This window comes from Balaenoptera acutorostrata, chromosome 15 (genome assembly GCF_949987535.1).
Source record: "Balaenoptera acutorostrata chromosome 15, mBalAcu1.1, whole genome shotgun sequence".
Taxonomy (NCBI): Eukaryota; Metazoa; Chordata; class Mammalia; order Artiodactyla; family Balaenopteridae; genus Balaenoptera; species Balaenoptera acutorostrata.
The window spans coordinates 59,152,540-59,173,164 of NC_080078.1; the positions used below are offsets into that span (position 1 = coordinate 59,152,540).

General features: G+C 58.5%; 2 protein-coding genes across 6 annotated transcripts; both read left to right on the top strand.

The window, feature by feature from the left end:
• Positions 1 to 210: 210 nt before the first annotated feature.
• ADAM33 (ADAM metallopeptidase domain 33) lies at positions 211 to 15,844 on the top strand. Of its 5 annotated transcripts, none has more exons than XR_009005341.1 (21): positions 212 to 373; positions 2,519 to 2,598; positions 4,911 to 4,987; positions 6,743 to 6,821; positions 7,019 to 7,095; positions 7,183 to 7,372; positions 7,616 to 7,681; positions 7,769 to 7,840; positions 8,003 to 8,169; positions 8,253 to 8,337; positions 8,425 to 8,651; positions 9,091 to 9,268; positions 9,381 to 9,470; positions 9,712 to 9,907; positions 10,056 to 10,164; positions 10,248 to 10,446; positions 10,541 to 10,618; positions 10,702 to 10,810; positions 10,886 to 11,033; positions 12,626 to 12,700; positions 15,783 to 15,844. XR_009005341.1 is itself a non-coding variant. In XM_057528760.1 (20 exons), exons 1-20 carry the CDS (start codon positions 274 to 276, stop codon positions 12,443 to 12,445), a joined length of 2,343 nt encoding a protein of 780 aa, XP_057384743.1. In that variant the 5' UTR covers positions 211 to 273; the 3' UTR covers positions 12,446 to 12,617. The 5 variants fall into 5 exon arrangements, 1 of the variants encoding a protein (XP_057384743.1); XR_009005343.1 differs by having other exon boundaries at positions 8,425 to 8,567; XR_009005342.1 differs by lacking the exon at positions 15,783 to 15,844 and adding an exon at positions 13,208 to 15,752.
• A 1,862-nt stretch (positions 15,845 to 17,706) lies between these two features.
• GFRA4 (GDNF family receptor alpha 4) lies at positions 17,707 to 20,228 on the top strand. The gene is made up of 6 exons (XM_057529706.1): positions 17,707 to 17,761; positions 17,814 to 18,255; positions 18,355 to 18,464; positions 18,559 to 18,693; positions 19,442 to 19,533; positions 19,702 to 20,228. Exons 1-6 carry the CDS (start codon positions 17,707 to 17,709, stop codon positions 19,780 to 19,782), a joined length of 915 nt encoding a protein of 304 aa, XP_057385689.1. The 3' UTR covers positions 19,783 to 20,228.
• Positions 20,229 to 20,625: the final 397 nt, after the last annotated feature.

Here is a 20,625-nt window from a genome sequence, read left to right on the forward strand (position 1 = left end):
CCCCGCCGAGCTCTAGCCCCTAGACGCGGGAGGGTGGTCCCGGCTCCTCGAGGGCACACGCCGGCCGGGGTCAGGACTGATGGGCTGAAATGGTGTCGCGGGCAGGCGGGGCTCCGTGCGGGGTCGCGCGAGGAGGGGGTTGCGGGCCAGGAGTGGGGTGCGGGAGGGTCGGGAGGCGGCGGGCCGGCTGCAGAGGGCGTGGGTCGGCCGCGATCCAGCCGGGGCGGAGCCGAGAGCTGGGAGCCGCAGCTCAGACGCTAGGCGCTCACAGCTATGCGCCCGGGGTATCGGAGCGCTCGAGGGTCGCCGGCGTTGGGGCTGCTGCTGCTACTGCGACTACCGTGGCCGGTGTGGGGGGCTGAGGCGTTTCAAGGTGAGTGGGAGTGCGCCGCGAGGTCGCTGTCGGGGATGGAGGGTCGGAAATCCCCGGGGGTCGCGCGGGCCAGGAGGACAGGGCATGGGGAGGGTTTGGGAGAGTCTCTGTGGGAATTGCCCAGGGACTCTCAACTGCAGTTGTGCTGGCCTCAGGGCCCAGACTTGCACACTGTGCCCAGATACCCTGTGCCAATGGCGAAGCAGAGTGGCAGGGCCCCTTCCCTTCAAGCAGCCGCTCAGCACCCCCAAACCCCTCTGGATTCTCTGCTGTGGCCCCATCCGCCAGTATGAAGGTTCCTGCACCTTCATCCCCTAGGGTTCAGCGGGCCTCCATCCTCCAGGAAGCCTCAGACCACCGGTGCCCTGGAGTCCCTGTTGCGCCCTCACACTAAGGGACTAGCTGTGGCCTCCACACTCATGCATCATTCCATGTTCACCCCCTCATCCCAGGGCCTTGGGGCAGTGTGTATATTGTTTATATTGTTGCCTTGTTTGGTTTGACTTCTACAAACTCTGTGAGATGGGGCTGGTGAAAACCTCTCCCAAAGGGTGGGAGGATTGGCGGAGTCCTGTACATCCTGACAAGGCGGGCAGGAAGGGCTGGGCAGCCTGGGGACAGTGGGTTCCAGAGCACTGTGTGGGGGTGGGGGGGGGCGGGTGGCAACAGGGATAGGGTCCTGCTCTGTTCTGGGGCGTGGAGGGGGAGGGACGACAGCCCTCATGCCTTTGGGGATGGTCCCCAGGCATTCCGCTGCTCCCTCCTCTTCAGCCTGGGGTCAGCCAGGGGACCCCTGGGAGGAATGGAGAGGAACTCTATGCTCCCCAACACCACACTGGCTCCTCAGTTTCCACTCCCATCCACCTAGTCACCACAGCTCCATCTCTGCCTCCTTGCCCCCATCAAGGTGCCAATGGCCAGCGTGTGCGCACAGGGCCAGGAGGAGAACCCACACTCACACATGCACACAGGCACACCTTCCCCTCTCCACCCTGGGAAGCCCAGGGCCAGCTGGACCTGGTGCTCCACACCGAGTTAAGTCCTCTCTGGCCTGAGACCGCCCCCCCCCAATGCACTCAGACCCCTCCCTACACTGGCCCTTCAGCCTCAATTCCAAGGCCCTGCACCTCCCCACCCCCACCCCCATCTACCTGATGGAAACTACTGATCCAATCAAGGAGGGCTTCTTGGGAGAAGGGGACTTCCTGGAGTGGCTGCTATTCCAGGTCTTTGATGATGGGGTCTGGAGGAGGAGATGGAGAAGGAGAAAGGAGTCGGCGTGGCCTGGCAGGAGTTGAGCCACTTCCATAGGCAGCCATCTCAGCCTGGGCAGGACGGGGGTTGGGGAGCTGTCAGTTCTGGGAGCTGAGCTTCCCCAGGGACGGAGGGAAGGCTGCCTGTAGGCTCTGGGCAGCCTGAGGTCTGATTCCTGCAGGGCGGGTGTGGTGAGAGTTTCTGGGGCCCACTTGTGGGGGGGGGAGCTGGGAGCATTCCAGGGGATCATTCCAGGCGCTTTCTGAGTAATGCTTCACTCTGGTATTCCTCCTGGAGCCCGCCTTAAGCATTCCCGTCCTGGGAGCACTCGGGCTCTGTCTCCCAAACAACCCCCCACCCCTTGAAGACACGAGGAGGGGGCTTCTGGGCCAGTGTCCCTGGAAGCCCTGCCCCCAGCATGAAGCTCCCAGAGGGAGCTTTGGGCAACATCTGGCTGTTGTTTTTCTCAGATGGTGGGGGAGACACAGGCGTCCTGTCTTCACAGATCTCTCACCCTAAAAGCATCTGCTGCCCAGTCTAAAAATACCCAAAGCTGCCTCCCATTTCCTTTCCCCTCTGTATTAGGGGCCTTGGTCTCTTCCTTGTGATCTTTGACCCCATTCCCCCTCCCAAGGTCAGTGGGTCTCCCAAGTGCCCAGCTGAGCAGTTCTTCCCAGGCTCCTCTGTCTCTCTTCTGCCACCTCCCTGGTGGCTCCTCAGTTCCAAGGATGCCCCATGGGTGGCCACCCTTCTCCAGGCTAAACTTTTGAGTACTGAAGATGGAGTCTCCTGTTCCTGCCTGCTGACATCCTCTAACTCTATCCCTCTGTTGTCTCCAATTTCCCCATGTCCCTCAGGTTCCCCTCACCCTGTGCTCTGTCCTCTCCCCAGGAAACACCCCTGGAGAGCCAGTCATCCTGCACTGGGTTCTGGATGGACGACCCCGGCGCATGGTCACCCTGGAGCAGCCGGTCAGTGCCAGGTCATCCCTTACTCTGCAGAGGCCCAGGGTCTCTCAGGCCCTTTACCCCTCCCCAAATATCAGCGTGGCAGTTTCGCTGGGGTCCCTAGATCCCCAGAGTCCTTCAGGCCCCTCCCTGAAGGTTTGGCAGGGGCGGGTGGGAGACGTCTAGATGGAAGAGGCTGCACACATGGAAGTCATTTTCCAGTTTCCTCTCCCCCACCTCCTCCCTAACCATCTCTTCCCAGTGTTATTCAGGCCACCTCCACCCCATCAGGCAGAGGTGGGGCCAGAAGCTTTTCAAGAACCTCTTTAAGAAAACACCAAAATATCCTCCTTTTGCAAAGTTTACCAGAACATGTGACCCTGTGGATGCGTTGCTGTCCTCTCCAGGACCTTGCCATTTAGGGGCCTGAAACTTGTCTCACTGGCTCACGCCACTTCTGCCCAGTAGTCACTCTCCTAGTACCCCCAAATGCAAGCCCACCCTGTTTTGCTTATTCTGGATGCTCTGTCCCAGTCTCCTCCCAACAGCCATCCATCACACACTTTCAGAATAACCTTGCCCCCATCTGTATGTGCCACAAAGCTGTGCTGCATGGAGACCAACAGCCTTTGTATGCCCATTTCACAGAGGGGCAAACTGAAGCCCAGAGAGGCTGGAGAAACTGCCCAAGGTCACACAGCTCTTTAACCCAGAAGAAACCATTGGCCAATGTTCCCCAAGCCTAGAGCACCCTTTTCATCATGAATTTTCAGGAAAGAGAGGACAATCCACTGTCCAAGCCTGCAAGGAGGAAGGCAGGAGAGCACTGCCATGTAGGCCGGGGGGCCCCCACAGGCCCAGCAACTCTCAACCTAGGGCCCTCACTGGGTCCCCCAGACCCTCAGGGCCCCCATTCAAGTGATCAGCATGGTGCCAGCCCGAGCTTTGAGACTGTTCATCACCGGCATAGGGGAAGGGACATCACATGCTGAGACCACCCTGACTGTGGACCTCCCTCTGGGCCTGGCCTGGGCTGTGACCAAACAGGAGGGGAGTGCCAGAGGGAATTTGCTTTCCTCATTTTTTCTGTCCCTGGGAAGCCTGCCAAAGATGAGGACAGCAGACAGAGTGGCAGGGAGTCCCGTCCCAGAGGCAGGAAACACCTACATTTTAGGTTGGAGATGGAGTGCATGGTGAAGGGCAGGGTCACGAGGAGGGCAAGAAATGAGGACAGCAGGGGCTGCAGAGGGACAGAGGGAGGGATGGGGGTGGGGCAAGAGGAAGCTTTCCATCTGGGCTGCTTCCTTTCCTCAGTGCAAACCTTTCTCCAATAAAACAAGTGACATTCCGGCCACGTGAGCTCATGCTTGGGGCCTAGGGCAGCCTTTGGCTGGGGGAGGGGACTATTTGCTCCCTACTTGCAGAGGAAGCACCCCCCCCCCCCAACAAGACTCTGAGCCTCTTGGCCTGGGGCCCAGGCCAGTGCATTGTGGGATAAAAGGGAAGGGCCAGCAAGAGTGGGGGCCAGCATTCCAAAGACACAGCTGCTCTCCAGGAGGCTCCTGGCCCGCTCCAGCTCTGGGCCCCCAGCCAGGGAGTGGACAAAGCGGGCAGATGGGGTATTCCCACAGGGTGGAAGTGGCAAAGAGGGTAGGGGAAGGAGAGGTGGGCAGGCTGGCCCAGGCCCACCCTCCTGACATCTAGCCAAGAAAACCAGAGTTTTTCTCTTGGCAAGGAGTGTGGGTCAGTGTTTACCTCACAGGCTCAGGGAAGCAGGTGTGGGGCGAGTCTGCTAGAGGCGTAGGAAAATTTGGGGGGGCAGCTAGTCAGCATTGGAGGTGGAGGTACTAAGTCTGAATTCTACAGGGAGTGGGGAACAGCAAGGTACAGAAAGGAGAGGTTGTGAGGAGGCCTGAGCTGTGGCTACCCCACTCTCCCACATCAATGTCTTCAGGACCCCACTCTCCTCCTGCTTAGAGGAAGCCTTCTGGGCATGAAAGAGGAGGGAAGACCAGAGGAAGAGCCCAGTAACCTTGGGCAAGGCATGGCATCTTTCTGAGACCACTTGCCTCTCCAGGGAGGATGTGGAGTGCACCTAGCAGGCTCTGTCAAATGGTTGCTGTCAGAACAACAAACATTCTTAGTTTGAGAGCATCTTTGCAAGTTCTCACCCCACACCCATCCACACCCACAACGGCAAGTGGGGGCCTTCTGCCCCGTGCCCCTGTGCTCTCCCCATGAACTCCCTCGCCAGTCAGCTCCACATCCTTCCTGCTTCCTGGCAGGCAGGGGACCTGGATGCGCGCCCTCTCAGCCCTACACTCCTTCTTGCCCAGGTCTCGAAGCTAGAAGTGGGGCTGGTGGCCTTGAAGGCTGAAGGTCAGGAGCTCCTGCTAGAGCTGGAGAAGAATCAGTGAGTACCAGGCCGGGGAAAGAGCTGGGAGCCAAGAACAGCCCCTCTCTCTGGGGAGGGATCAGTGCTGGGGACAGAGACTGATGGGAACCCCAGACGGAGGCTGGATGGGGTGAGAGCCCCAGAGGAGGAGGTGCAGGTGACAGGGTGAGTCATGCTAGCCCATGACTGGCTCCCTCGAGACTGAAGTGGGCTACTGAGGCTGGGTCAGCCCTGCTGTGGGGCACATCTCTCATCCCGGCCCCAGAAACATCTTGTCAGCTTCCTGCCAGGAATGAGTGAGCATCACCTGGTGGGTGCTCACAGGGTGTGCTGAGTCAAAAGAGAATCCAAGATGGATTCCAAAGATGGGCGGGTGCTGCAGGCTTCGGGAATGCCAGGGACAAAGGTACAGTGGCTCCATAGGTCAAGGCACATTCAAGGGGGGGGGGTGGCAATTTGTCTGGCTTGCCTGGGGAGTCTCCATCTGAGGGAGGGGAGCAAGGGGAAACAAATTTGGGGAGTCCTAGCAGGGCCAGATCACAGAAGGCCATTTTGGTGCTGAGTGTCCAGGATGGTGCAAAGCCAAAGATTCTGAGCTGGTGAATGAGCAGGCAGAGCTGGGCTGGGTGAGGTGAATGTCTAAGATGGAGCGTGGGTTCGTGAAACCATCTAGATTGTGTTATCAACAGCTATCATTTATCAAGTGATTACTTCATCGCAGGCACTGTTCTGAGCATTGTACACATGTTTTATTCTCCCCCATGCACTGGGAACAAACTCAGGTGGAACTCAGGTTCCGCCACACCTAACCATAGCTTCTCTGGGGTTCAATGTCCCCATGTGTTAAAAAGGGTGATCACATCACCTCCCTCCTAAGGTTGAGTGTGTGGGTGGAGTGGGGAAGCAAAGCTGGAGGAGGAGGTAAGACTGCGAAGTGGAGAAGCAGGCATCACAAGTCTTTGGGGACAGTCTGCGGGTAAAGAGGTCAAGGTGAGGTGGGGTGAAGGATTTTCTTTAAAGAAGAGAAATTGACTTATGGTTGATCCATCTTGGTGGGAAGGATCCTGATGAGATGGAGCCCAAAGATGAATTCAATTACTTGAGTGGGGTCTGGAGAAGGAGGGGAGGAGGATCCCTGCTTAGACGGGCAGGGCAGGAGCAGGTGTGGATTCTGTTTTCTCTGGAAGCAGGGGGTGAGCATCCGTGAAGGGCAGGTGGGGAGATATGTGGGATCTGGGGGCCTGAGGAGAAGATTTGAAGGAACTCTGAATGGGAGGAGGTGGGCTCGAGGGTTGTCCAGATGCCCAACAAGGGTAGGCAGCAGCCAGGGCCACCTAGGGAGTTCACACACTTCCTTGGCTCCAAGTCCCACCTCCTTGGCAGTGTCTCCTGACTCCTCTCCTCCTGCCCAGTCTCTTTCTAACGCCCCTGACCTGTGGATCCAGCTGCCTGCCACAGGCTCCAGGGGAACCACAAACTTTCCCGTGTTCCTGTTCTTCCCTGGTGCTTCCCACACGCCCATTTCCATTTCTAAGCCATCACCAAGGCTCCTTCCTGACCTTCACCTTGCTCACTCTAGCCCAAGATTTTTCTGAGCTGAGCAATGCACAGTCACTCCTGTCCCTTCCCTAAGACACACTTTGGCTGCTTCCTAAGTGCTAGCCCTGTGCCTCACTCATAGAGCTACTCAATTAGCAATCAGGGAGGAAGACCAGAGGGCATCCTGGAGGAGGCAGGGCTGGATTAAGTAATTTCTGCAACACCCCCTCCCAGCAGGCTGCTGGCTCCAGGATACACAGAAACCCACTACAGCCCAGATGGGCAGCCAGTAGTGCTGTTCCCCAACCACACGGTGAGATACTTCCATGGACTCTGAGGACAGGGTGAGGAGTGCTGGGGTATGCACCCACCAAGGTCCTCTCCACCATTTCCCCCATTCTTCTCCTGTTCCTAAGGAGAAGCTGGAGCCAGTCCCCCACCATGCTTTCTTTCTTGCCCCTCCCACTTCAGTCCTGGCTGAGATTTGGGGCTGGGTCCTTTGCTCTCCAGGATCATTGCCACTACCATGGGCGTGTGAGGGGCTTCCTGGACTCCTGGGTAGTCCTCAGCATCTGCTCTGGGATGAGGTGAGGAGTTCTGGGGGGAGGGGCCTGGGCCGGGGGCTAGGGAAAGAGTTCCCTTACTGCCCACCCCTGTAACCCTTTGCACCCTAGGGGCCTGATCACACTCAGCAGCAATACCAGCTATTATGTGCATCCCTGGCCAGCTGGGGACTCCAAAGACTTCTTGACCCACAAGATCTTCCGGACGGAGCAGCTACTCAGCTGGAAAGCGGCCTGTGGCTACAGGGACCCAGGGGACAAAAGGGACATGGCCAGCCTTTCGTGTGACACCCAGATCAGGGTCAGGAGCACGGGCAGGGGTGGGGGTAGGAATGCAGTACCCAGAGCCCTTTAAAATCAGAAGAGACAGGAATGTGCAGCCCCAATTCAGGGCCTCCTGTCCTGACATTTTTATTTGGAGGCTGAAGAAACAAGTTCTAGCAAAATTTTAAAGTTAACTTTGTGCTTTATGGGAATTGGGGTTGGTGGTCAGGGCTCAAGCCCAACAGCCTGCCACTTAGGGTCACCATTACCGCCTCCCCAGGAGAGGCGGGAGTCCCTGGGGAGCCCGAGGTATCTGGAGCTGTACATAGTGGCGGATCACACTCTGGTGAGAGAAGTCCCAAGGGGGTTGGCAGGCCTGGATGGGGTGAGCTCAGCCCGTCCTCACACGCAGTATTGCTTGCTGCTTTTCTAGTTCTTGACCCAGCACCGGAACTTGAACCACACCAAACAGCGTCTTCTGGAGGTCGCCAGCTATGTGGATCAGGTTGGGTCGGCGGGGGGAAGAGCCCTTTTGGGGGTGACCACGACAGGGGCAGGCTTGGAGATGGGGAGAGGGAACGGAGGGGAGGAAAGAGGGGCGCTCCCATGGAGGAGCACGGGCACAGCGGCGGCCCCCCGCTTCAGCCCTGCCCCGCCGCACCCGCAGATTCTCAGGACTCTGGACATTCAGGTGGCGCTGACCGGCCTGGAAGTGTGGACCGAGGAGGACCAGAGCCGCGTAACGCCAGACGCGAACGCCACGCTCTGGGCCTTCCTGCAGTGGCGCCAGGGACTGTGGGCACGGCAGCCACACGACTCGGCTCAGCTGCTCACGTGGGTGCCTCCGACTCCTACTTGGTCCTGGCCGGGCGGCCCGGACTCCCGGCCCAACCGGTCAAGCCGCGCTCCTCCCTCAGGGGCCGCGCCTTCCAGGGAGCCACCGTGGGCCTGGCGCCGGTCGAGGGCATGTGCCGCGCGGAGAGCTCTGGAGGCGTGAGCACCGTGAGCGCCACCCGGGAAGGGAGGAGGAGGAGAGGTGCTGGGGGGTGGTTCCCGCAGCCCGCAGTGACCGTCCCCACGCCCTCCCAGGACCACTCGGAGCTCCCCATTGGTGCTGCAGCCACCATGGCCCACGAGATAGGCCACAGCCTCGGCCTCAGCCACGACCCCGACGGCTGCTGCGTGGAGGCAGCGGCGGAGCAGGGCGGCTGCGTGATGGCCGCAGCTACCCGGTACCCGCGCCGGGGCGGGGGCGGGGCTGCAGGACAGGCTCCGCGGGACTCGCCTTCCTCAGCTGCATTTCTTTGGGCGAAATGGTTATCCCTCAGTTTCTTCTTCTGTGAAATGGGGATGATGATAATAGTGCCTGCCCTGAGGTTGTTTATGAGGCTTAAGTGTAGGGAACGCAGGCAAAGTGGATTCTCATGATATGATAAATTATTTTCGGACAACCTTGCGAGGTGACTCCAACCCCGGGAGGAGCGGCGCTGGGTTGGGATTCGACCTTGGGTCCTGGGCTGCCCGCTCTTGGCGTCACACCCTCCTGCCTCGCGTTCGCCTTGTGACTTTGCGCGAGTTACTTACCCTCTCTGGGCTCTGCCTCTAGAGAATTCTAGCCGCCAGTTGCTCAGGCGGTGTTCGCGCATCTGGCGGCTGCGTAGCCAAGCACCTGTGTGCCGGGGGGAGGAGATTGGAGACGAGCAGGGGTTGACAGGGGGTGGTCCCCGCACGCCCGACGCCCTCCCCGGCCCGTAGGCACCCGTTCCCGCGAGTGTTTAGCGCCTGCAGCCGCCGCCAGCTGCGCGCCTTCTTCAGGAAGGGAGGAGGCTCGTGCCTCTCCAACGCGCCGGACTCCGGGCTCCTGGTGCCCCGGGCGTACTGCGGGAATGGCTTCGTGGAAGAGGGCGAGGAGTGCGACTGCGGCGCCGGCCAGGTCGGGTCCGCACGACCAGCCCCGGGGGACCAAGCTGGTCCCCGCCCGCCCCCTCCCCGGAGGTCTGGGCGCTGCACCCTCACCTGGTCCCTCCTCGCCTTTCCGGCTCCAGGAATGCCCGGACTCCTGCTGCCTTGCCCACAACTGCTCGCTGCGTGCGGGGGCCCAGTGCACCCACGGGGACTGCTGCGCACACTGCCTGGTGAGGGTATGGGAGGCTCGGGGGTGAGGGTTGGGGGCACTTGGGAGCCGGCCTGTTGGTCTTGGCTAATCGGCGCCCTCCGGTCCCCCTTGCGGGTGCTGGCTCTGCTCTGTGCGTGGGTTCGCCTGGGCCTCCCCACAGGGCTCTCTCGTGTCCGATTGGCGCTCTCGAAGTGGATCTCTAACTGTTCGTTTTCTCTCTATGCCTCGCCACCTTCCCTCCACCCGGGTCACCTGCGTAGCTGAAGCCGGCGGGTGCGCCTTGCCGCCGGTCTGCGGGCGACTGTGACCTCCCTGAATTCTGCACGGGCGCCTCCCCCTATTGCCCCCCAGACATTTACCTACTGGACGGCTCGCCCTGCGCCAGAGGCCGCGGCTACTGCCGGGACGGCGCGTGTCCCACGCTGGAGCATCAGTGCCAGCAGCTCTGGGGGCCTGGTGAGACCAAGAGAGCCTCCTCCGCCCGCATCCCCCGGTCTGCTCAGCTTAATACTCTAGGGGGAGGTGGGCGGGGGAAAACTGAGGCAGAAGGGGCGTGGTTCCGGTCTGGGCTGCCCCCCCCCCAGTCCCGCCCATGCTCCCTCAGGCTCCCGCCCAGCCCCGGAGGCCTGTTTCCAGGTAGTGAACTCTGCGGGAGACGCCCATGGGAACTGCGGCCAGCAGGGCGACAGCAGCTTCTTGCCCTGTGCGCAGAGGTGGGGAGCGGAGGGAGGGGAAGCTGGGGAAGAGGGTATGGAGAAACTCCACGCTGTTTGACTACCCCGCACTTCGTCCCTAGCGATGCGCAGTGTGGGAAACTGCAGTGCCAGGGCGGGGAGCAGAGCGCACTGGCGCCACACATGGTGCCGGTGGACTCCACCATACCCCTAGGCAGCCGCCAGGTGACCTGCAAGGGAGCCTTCGTGCTGCCCGGCACCCACCTGGACCTGCCTGATTTGGGCCTGGTTGAGTCAGGCACCCAGTGTGGACCTAGAATGGTGAGCCCTGCCCACCCAACCCCTCCCTGCCACTTGAGTCCCGCAGGCCAAAGCATCACTCCCCCTCACTGCCCAGTGCACACACTGCCCATAGGTGTGCCAGGAAAGGCGCTGCCAGAACACTACCTTCCGAGAGCTGGACCTCTGCCTGACCACCTGCCATGGTCACGGGGTGAGTGGCCTGAAAGGTGTGTGTGGGGTGACCTTGGAAGTCCCTGATCTCTTGGGACCCTCCTTTTCTCTTTTCCACTGCAGGTTTGCAATAGTAACCATAATTGCCACTGTGCTCTGGGCTGGGCTCCGCCTTCCTGTGACAAGCCAGGGTTTGGTGGTAGTGTGGACAGCGGTCCTATGCAGTCTGAAAGTGCGCCCATGGGGGGCAAGTGCGGAGGGCCCCTGTGATGCACCTCAGGACTCAGCCATACCCTGTCCTCCGCAGAGCAGGACACCTTCACGCTGGCGGTGATCCTTAGTTTTCTGCTGCCTCTGCTTCCTGGGGCTGGTCTGGCCTGGTGCTGCTGCCGGCACCCGGAACTCCGTCTCCAACAATGCCTTTGGGGCTCAAGGAGGGACCCCATGTGCAGTGGGTAGGCACTGAGAGCTAAGGTTCCTGCTCCCTGAGCCCACTTCTTTGGTTCCTGCTCCTCAGAGCTCTGCTGGAGCTGGGGCAGCTGGGGTGGTGTCCTCAGGCCTTGCCCCCAGGTGCAGAGAGGCAGGCAGAGGCAATGGAAAGAAGCATTGAGCAGAAGGCCCCAGTGGCCTTCCAGCGAAGCCAAAGGTGTGGATCCATGCAGGGCCCTCTACCCCACTGCTGGGGCCCCCACTGCTGTGATTCAGTACCTCTTGTCCATATCTTCTTTTCTCCCACCAAGAGGCTGCCTCATCCTTGACTTTGCCCTGTTTTTCCACCAGCTTATAATGCAATTCCTGCTCCAATGTACCCTTCAAGGCCTCTCCAGCTTCTCTCGCATGAGCTTTCAGCCTTCTGGCATTTCCTTTGCCTAAATCTCTGCTGTTACCCGCTTCAAGTTCCCAAATGCTGGGCCCAGCACATCTTTCCTTTCACTACCGCTGGGCAGCTATGGTGCTGGATGCCCTTGTGCCAAAGGCCTGCCCCTAACCCAGTTCTCCACGACCTGGGATGAGAGTCACATGATACCAAGCATGGTCAGTCTAGGGCTGCCCCTTCACGGGGCGCTGGGCAAGGCATGAGCCCTATGACCACATCTGACACAGCCTAGCCTTGGGAGTGTTCTGGGCAAGCTGAGGGAGAGGGCAAAGTTTGGGCTGGAGATGGAGGCAGAGGGCATCCCAAACAGGGGCAGGGCACCAGCTGAGAGGGCCTTGACACAATTAGTGTTGATTGTGGGTCTGTGAGCAGAGGATCAAGTGGTCAGAGCTTGGTGTGTCATCACTGGGGGCTTACAGGGGGGGCAGCAAATGCATGTCATCAGCCAGGTGAAGTATTGAGGAAACTGTTTCAAAGAGACATCAAAGGAAGTGGTAAGGTCCTGGGAGGTGGGGTGTGAGCAGCCGAGCATAGCTTGGAGTCATCGAGGGCAGCAGGGCCACCCAATGACAAGGAGCACAAATACAGGTACCACTGGGGAAGGAAGTCCGCCCCTCTTTGGGACCTGAGTGACGCCAACATCTGGAGGATGCTGGGGTGGTTCCAGAGCTTAGGAGAAATATCAGGGCTGGAGAGAGGAAGTGTCAGAGGCCCTGGGAAAGCATGAGTCTCAACTGGAGACTGGACCCCAAGGGCTCCTCTCAGGAGGGAGCAGGAAGTGAGCTGGACAGAATAACCTGGGTGCAAGCCTCTGGCTGCAGGAAAGAAGCCCCAGGGTGCCCTACTAACGGTCACTGTCTCAGTCTCCTGGCCTCTTATCCACTGCTCAGACCCAAAGATGTCCCATGCAGGGGCCACCCCCTAGGCAGTGTTCACCCAATAGAGTTGGACCTGACAGCCACTGCAGAGCCCCAGCCCCTGGGTGCATGAGGCACAGTGGGAGATGGGGAGGGAAGGAAAGGGACGGGCTCTTGTCTTCTGCCTCCTTCCAGATGGGCCCTCTGCTCTCCACTTAGCACCCAGCCACCTTGAGCCCCTGTGCCCCACCCCGCATCAGGGACTCTTGCCACCTATGTTCACAGCACTCTTCCCCCGCCTATTGCTCCGCAGACCTTGAGAACTCTGCCAGAGCCCAACAGCCACCTTGAGAAGCCTGTGCCCCATGGCCCTGCTTGTACCCCCAAGGTAGGTGGGGCCCTTCACTTCCCATTGCTCACCCATCCACCTCTTGCCCCTCATCTCACAGTCCTTTACTCTGAGTTTTTTTTTTTTTAATATTTATTTATTTGGCTGCGTTGGGTCTTAGTTGTGACACGCAGGATCTTTGTTGTGGCATGTGGGATCTTTATTTGCAGCATGTGAACTCTTAGTTGCAGCATGCGAACTCTTAGTTGCGGCTTGTGGGATCTAGTTCCCCGAACAGGGAGCGAACCAGGGCCCCCTGCATTGGGAGTGCAGTCTTAGCCACTGGACCACCAGGGAAGTCCCACTCTGAGGTTTTTGAGACAGACCTCGTGGAGAAGCTGTTGTCTGGGGCCAGATACTGGAGGCCCCTGGGGCAGGGGAGGAAGAAGTTCTGGCTCTTCCTGAGTCACTGGTTTTCCCTGAGGGAGGACAGGGGCTCCCTGACACATGACTTGCAGCCTGGGGTCCCAGCCCTCAGGGGATGACCCTCCCCCACGTCATTCTCAGTAGGTAGAGTCCAACAGCCAAGATCCTGTCTCTGGTGAAAAGTGACTCCTGAGATGAGAAGACTTAAGGACAGGTGGCTACTGACAGCCACACCAAGAACTTGGACCCCGCCCCTCAGGGGCAGAGCCAGCCAGTCAGCAGACCTCTTGCACCTTCAGGCAGCTTCGAAATTTCTTCCCTGAGTTACCGCCACACCAGCTACTCCAGGACCCTGGAGCCTCATCAAAATTTCCTCAGTGCTGTCCCCATTCCTTAGGGCTGCGGGATCCTGCTAGGGTACACCCTCCAGCTCAAGCGAGAATCCATCAGTCCCAGGAGGGAAGGTCATGTAGTCACTGACCTCCCGTCACTAGGGGGCGCTGGGTCATGCTGGGCACCCAGAGAGGCCTCTGTCCAGGCAGCCTAGGTGTGTCTGCTACACTCACTTTATTCGGACCTAGCTCTTTGGAGGACAGTGACTGCTGGGCCAGAAGCCTGGACTCCAGGGGCCCTACATTTCAGACTGAGTCTACTTCCCTGGAGCCTGGCCCCTGCAAAACAAACAAACGAAATCCTTGGGACCTTCCTTCCTGCTGTCTCCTACCCTCTCTTGTCCCTCAGATGCTTCCTTAGCCCTACCCCACTCCTAGTCCTTAGGTGAGGTTTCAGAGACGCATGGGGCCTGCTGCAGTCCCCTTACTTTGGACATTAATCAGCCTCTCCTCCATTCCATGGGAGGGGACAAAGGAAGCCATTTTGGAAAGGACACCAAAGTAGAAGTCAGAAGAAAGACATGTTGCCCTGGGACTTCTATCTTTTCTGTCTGTAAATTCAACACCATGGGGCTCCCTGAGGGTGACAAAGGGTGGTGGCTGGTGGGTGGAGCCTCAGATGACAGCCAGGCCCCGTATGTATCGGGGCATAGGATGGTGTTGCCTAGCTTGAATGTTCCCTTTGCTCCACCTCTCCTGCCTCCCCTGGACACTCAGCAGCCATTTACTCTCTCCCCTTGCTTCATGCAAAAGTTGCTGAGTGACCTTCTTTATCAGCTAGCTGTTGCTACATAACAAGACCACCCCAAAACTTAGTAGCTTAAAACAATAACCAATTCTGTGAATTGGCAAGTCAGCTGGTGGTTCGATTGGTCTCAGCTCAGCTCAGCTCACTTATACATTTGCAGTCAGCCGCTGGTCGCTGCTTCTGGGGTTGGCTGGCTGTTGGCTAGGGTGATGGGGATGAGCGGGCTAGCCCAGGCCTGTTCACATAACAGTTGGGGAGGGTTCTAAGAGAGCAGGACCAGGATTAGAGTGAGACAAGGGAGGTATTCACCTTGGGCACAAAAAGTAATCAAGATAAGAGATATTTTAATGTAATATTTTTAAAGATAAAAATTAATACAAAAGTCCACGATGAACAAAATATCAAAAATTTAACTAAAGACAGGATCAGTTACCATACCAAGGCATTTTTGGAGCCTGAGGAAGAAAGAAAAATCAGTAGTTGTGATTCTGAGGCAAGTACCTCACTCACCTCCTCTTGCAGAAGAGTATGTGGAAGCTTGTCAGGCTTCTTGAGAGTCCATGACTGGCACATTTTACTTCCATAACATTCTGTGGGCCCAAGCAAGTCACAGGGCCAGCCCAGGTTCCAGGGATTGGGAGGCAAACTCCACCTCCCCTCCAGGGAGGAGCAGCAAAATCATATTTCATAGGGTGTGAAGAACTGGGGAATTTTTGCAATCACCCACTGGCAGCAGAGAAGCAGCCCCAAGGCTCAGGCCTTGCTTTCACTCTACCAGCTGAAGGCGCTGAATGAGACTGTCTGCTAAAGCCCACTCCTGTGTTCGCTGTGGGATTCTGATTTATAGAGATGACATAGCAATGAGACAGAGAAGTTAATGCCATTGAAAGAAGTTTTTATGGCTTGCATTTCCCTCGAGAGGGGGACTGCCCACCGTGCAGGGCAACATAGGGAAGCACCCAGTTTGCAAGGAAAGACTGAGGAACTACCACAGACTGGAAGAAACTAAGGTGACATGACGACTAAGTGCAATGTGGGATGCTGGATGGGATCCTGGAACAGAAAAAGGACATTAGTGGAAAGACTGGGGAAATTCAAAGTGGTCTATAGTTAAGTGTCTTGTACCAACATGAATTTCCTAGTTTTAACAATTGTACTATGGTCAGGTAAGATGTTGATGTTAGGGGAAACTTGGTGAGGGATATAAAGAGAACGCTAGCATTTTTGCAATGCTCTAACTTTTCTGCAAGTCTAAAATTAGCTAATAAAAAGTTAACAATAAAACTATAAAAGAAGGAAAAGAACAGTGTTGTTTCATAGAGTTAATGGTTTAGCGTGGGAGAGACAAGGTCTCCTTGGGTTGTTGTGTGGGCGTTGCTGTGTGTGTGTTGGGGGGTGTGGTGGGATCCATCTAGGCACATTCAGGCGCTGGACTCAGTGGCTCCCAGATCTGCGTGAAGGCGCAGCCTGGGTGGGGACTCATTGGGGGCGGGGAGTCATTCCTGATGCAAAGGCTCCTCCCCCCAGAAGAGCGCATCAGCGCAGACACTTGGGTTTCCATCTCGTTATGGCTCAGGGGCGCTGGGAAGGAGGCACCTGTCTGACTGGGGCTCTGCCTCTGGTCGTCCTCTCCTCTGTTTGCTGCCCAGCATGGCCAGCTGCTTGGCACCCGCGTTGCTGCTACTACTGCTTCTAGGTGAGTGGCTGCCTCCTCCCCCAGACCTCTGAACCTCGGCTTCTCTGTCCCTGATCCTCTTCCCTCCTCAAGCACAAGGTGGGAGGGCAAGAAGGTGATTCTAGGAAAAGCTGAAATGCAGGAAGGGGCACCAATGAGACACCTGTGCTCGAGGTGTGGGGACACAGCACCCCGCCTCCAGCTTTTGGGTCCCACAGAGCCACGGCCTAAGTCTCCCAAGTCTAATCTTGGTAACTCTGCCCCAGGAACTTTCTTTTTCCTATTGCCTGCTCTCCCGCCTCTATTACCCTTCCCCCAGCCCCAGCCCTCCACCTTCAGTCTTGCAGCTTCACACTGATTCCTTGCCCTGCATCTTCAGTGTCTCCATGCCATGCATCTGCTGTTCCACCCACTTGGACTACCCCTTCCCCACCTGGGTCATCATGGAGGGAGGGGTCACTTTACCAGGTGGTGTAGGTTGAGGAGAAAGGAATCTGGCAAACGTTTAAGGCAGAGGAGATCTTGGAGCTGAGATGTGCTGTTTTGAGGGTGAAGATGAAGTAAGGGTGCTCCTGGCGGAGGGAAACAGGTAAGCAAAGGAACAGAAGTGGGACCAAGATCTCAGGAGACACTAGGTGCTGTTGTGTGTGGCTGCGGCCTGGGGATGTGAGGGCTTGGCTGGGAGAGAAGGGCAAAGTTTGCCTGCTACTCTGGAGTCCTGGAAGGGAGGGAAGGAGACTGGAGGGGAGGAAAGGAGAGAGAAAGGAAAGGCTTCCCCCTCTCCTGTCCATCCCGTCCACTCACAGACCTATTCCAAGCCCTCAGTGTCTATTCTGCCTTCCTCCACAGCCACCCAAAAGAGATGGCCAGTGCCAGAGAGGGGCCCTGCTCCCAGCCCTGAGGCAGGAAATACCTACACACACGCACACACACACCGAGATGGGTGTTGAACCAGGCTGGGAAACGTCCCTCAAACTTTGGTGCCAGAAGGCTTCTCACCTGAGCAAGGTTCCTGGAGGCTGAGAGCACCGAGGGGCAGGGGTAGCCTGGTTTTGTGACTGAGGTCCTAGGAAGGGGCTGCCAAGTTCTGACCTCCAGAGACCCTAGCTTGGCTGGATTTAGATGTGGCCCATGGCACTTCTGCACAAAGCTCACCCTCTGCCCAACAGACCCCTGGTGTGTGACTGGGCTGTGCCAGGCACACTCTCTGCCCCCAGTGGAGTGCCCTGTGGCTAAGGACAGAGCCCTGTGGCCTGCCATCTGGGACTTCTCTTGAATCCACACCCCGGCAGCCAGGCCTAAATTGCTCCAGTGCCCAGAGCCTTAGTGGGGAATCTCTCTTTTACCTGGCTGGTGGAGAGTGGAGAGCCCAGGGGGAAACCAGAGTCCATCCAGGTGGGGCAGCACCAGTTAGATCGGTGAGGAGGGAGCACCAGAAGAGGATGGAGGGGGAACACGCAGAGGCAGGGGGCAGGAGGAGGCGCAAGAGAAGGTCAAGAAGAAAGGAGAACCCGAAACCTATAGGCCACTCAAAGGGTCTCCAAGGGGGAGGGGGAAGGAGAGGAAAGGAAGAAAGGTCAGGCGTCCAGGCATGTCAGAGAGGAAGAGGAGCGGCCACTGTCCTCAGCACCATTTCTGATAAGTCTCCATGGGCCAGGTCCCCAGAAGCCTTGCTGTTTTCCGTGTCAGACGGGGCCCAGGAGAATGAGAGGAATCTCATGGACCCCTCTTTGGACGGGTGAGGGGTGGTGCCTGCGGAGGGTGGGCCTCAGCTTCTGCGGGAGGCCAGGCCCAGCCTCGACGCGCCCCATCCACCCGAGACGTGATGCAGGAAATCCCTGACCCCGCCACTGCCCAACTCCACAACGGAAGGTCAGTCAGTACCAGTCGCTCACGCATTCGGGTCACATTCTGCCCACCTCGAGTTTTGAGCACCCCGCATCTTCGGAGGCCCTGACTGGGAGGCGGAGGTGAAGTGTGTGTGTGTAAGGAACGCCAACAACCGCAGCCTGCCCGCCGCTCCACCAGGGTCACCGACCAATGTCGCACCGAACCGATGCGTGGACGCGGCCGACGCGTGCACCGCGGATGCGCGATGCCAGCGGTTGCGCACCGCGTACGTGGTGCAGTGCCTGGGTCGGGCCGCGCCGGGGGGCTGCCCCCGCGCCCGCTGCCGCCGCGCTCTGCGCCGCTTCTTCGCCCGCGGGCCGCCCGAGCTTACCCACGCGCTGCTCTTCTGCCCGTGCGGCGGCCCCGCATGCGCCGAGCGCCGGCGCCAGACCTTCGTGCCCTCCTGCGCCTTCTCGGGCCCTGAACCGGCCCCGCCCTCCTGCCTCGCGCCCTTAGACGCCTGCGAGCACAGCCTGGTCTGCAGGTGCTGGAGGAGGTGGAGTAGAGGGAGGGGGCGGGGCTCGCGGGCGGGGGGCGGGTCCCACTCACCTCCCACTCACCGTCTTCCGGCCGCTCCGTGCAGGCCCCGCCTCCTGGCCTTCCAAGCCTCCTGCGCGCCCGCCCCCAGCAACCCGGACGGCTGCCTTCGAGACCAGGTCCCCAGCTGCCTGCGCGCCTACGCCGGCCTCGTGGGTATGCACCGCCCGGATCCCTGCTGGGGCGGGGCCTCTCCTGGGAATGCCTCTGTCCGGGTGGGCAGATTATCCTGCTTTCGGGGTCTCGGCAGGCACCGCCGTCACCCCCAACTACGTGGACAACGGAAGCGCGCGCGTGGCGCCCTGGTGCGACTGCGGAGCCAGCGGAAACCGGCGCGAGGAGTGCGAAGTCTTCCGGGGGCTCTTTACAAGGAACCGCTGCTTGGGTGAGGGGCACGGGCGGGGCGGGAAGGCAGTCCAGTCGGGGCTTACTGCCCCCTCCCAAGCTGCCTAGCTGGCGGTGAGGAAACTGAGGCCCCCAGCGGCAGCCTTGTAGGCCCACTTACCCCCTCTGCTGTCGTCTTGCCCCTTGGGCAATCTGCGCCCAGCTGGTTCCGGAGACCAAGTCACAGACCAAAGTAGAATCCTAGGGTAGTCTAGGCTGGTGCCCCTGCGGGCAGGAAGTGGGGGCAGTTAAAACAAGTTTCCGGGGACCTGGAATGGAACAAGGCGAGATTCCTGCTTCCGCCACTTTTGAGGCGGTTCCATCCCCCACGCACAGACAACTCCCCCCATTAAAGATCTTGCCTTTCGGGTCTGAATAGCTGGGTGGTTCGCTGACCAGTTTGGGAGTTAGGGGGCCTGAGTTTGAAGGCTGACTCTGCCACTTACTTAGGTGAGAGTTAAACTCCTCTAAGCCTTTTTGTGTGCATCTGTAAAATGGGGATGAGAATTGTCAGGCTCCCATGAGGATAGAAGACTACCGTATGTAAGGCACTCTTAACACAGTTGTCTTTATTTTGTTATTCCTCGCCCAGCACCTTCCATTCCAAAAGCCTTGCGGACGTCCTGTTTTCCCATTTCTGCCTGGGGAGGTCCCACGCAGGATGCCAAGGGTCTCAGTTTGTCCTTGAGGAGCTGGGCCCTGTGCTATGGTTTCTCAGCCAAGCCCATCCTGCACCCCTCCCTCCATAGATAGAGCCATACAGGCCTTTGACGGTGGGTGGCCCTCAGTCCTACACGACCAGCTGGACCCCCACCAGGACCCTGAGCACAGCCTCCTACAGGTAGGTTCAGGGAGGGGATGGTGAGGTGGCAGCTCCTGCACTGCCTCTTTCCACCCTTCCATGCCAGTTGGGCCTAGATGGAGGCATGAATGGCCTGGGATGGTGGGGGTGGCAGAGAGCAGAGCCAGGCTTCTGCCTCAAGTCCATACTCTGCTCTCATCTGCCAAGGTGTCCTCTGCAGATGCGTCCCTGGAGGGGAGCTCCATGCTCTCCATGCTCCCTGTTCTGGCTCTCCAGCCCCTGCTCTGACTAGGACAGCAGACCTTGGACAACAGCCAACTGTCCCACCCTGCCTGGGATACTGGGCCTCATTGGTGACCTACTGCCCCACTGAAAAGGGACTGGCTTACCTCCCAAGCTGGCCCCAGTGCTCTTGCCCTACTGCCCTTTGCAGGTCTGGACACTTTTATCATGCTTTAAGGGTAGACTTAAACAGACTTGTAGGCAAAACTCCCTCTACTACTCCAGCTGTCATGGCATCCTCCCAGTTAGGCACCACCCATCATGATAGCCACCTGCACCCCATAACTAACGTTGGCAAAGTGTTTCCTGTCCACGATATGCTGCTTGTTGGACACCACCTAGAGTGAGAATCCAGTTCCCTACATTGCACTGGCCATATGGCCATCTTCCCAATGGTTCAGCCTGGCACTAGGAATGGCATCCATAACTCAATAAATCCATGTGCACTGAGACTGGCCTTGCTTTCATGTGATCTGTGTCCTGGGAGCCTGGAGACCAAGGTCAGCCACAGGTTGTGCCTCTGCTGGCCTCCATGAACTTGGGTGGCCTCAGAACCTCTCCAGGCCTCATCTTCTCACCTGTGGATGCTGAACTGAGTCACCTCTCAGGTCCTAGTGGCAGGGACTTTGGTTGCTTTTGTTTATTCTTTCATTCTCTGCTAGTAATCAGATAAACAAAGTACATGTCCCAGCGTCCCTTGCAGTTAGGGGGTGTTCATGTGACACAGTTCTGGCCAGTGAGTGAAATTCACAGATAAGGCTTCCAGGAGAGCTCTTTAAAAAGGAACAGACTTGCTGACTGGGCCCTTTAGCCTCTGGCCTCAACCCTCCCCTTTTCTTGCCCGGAACT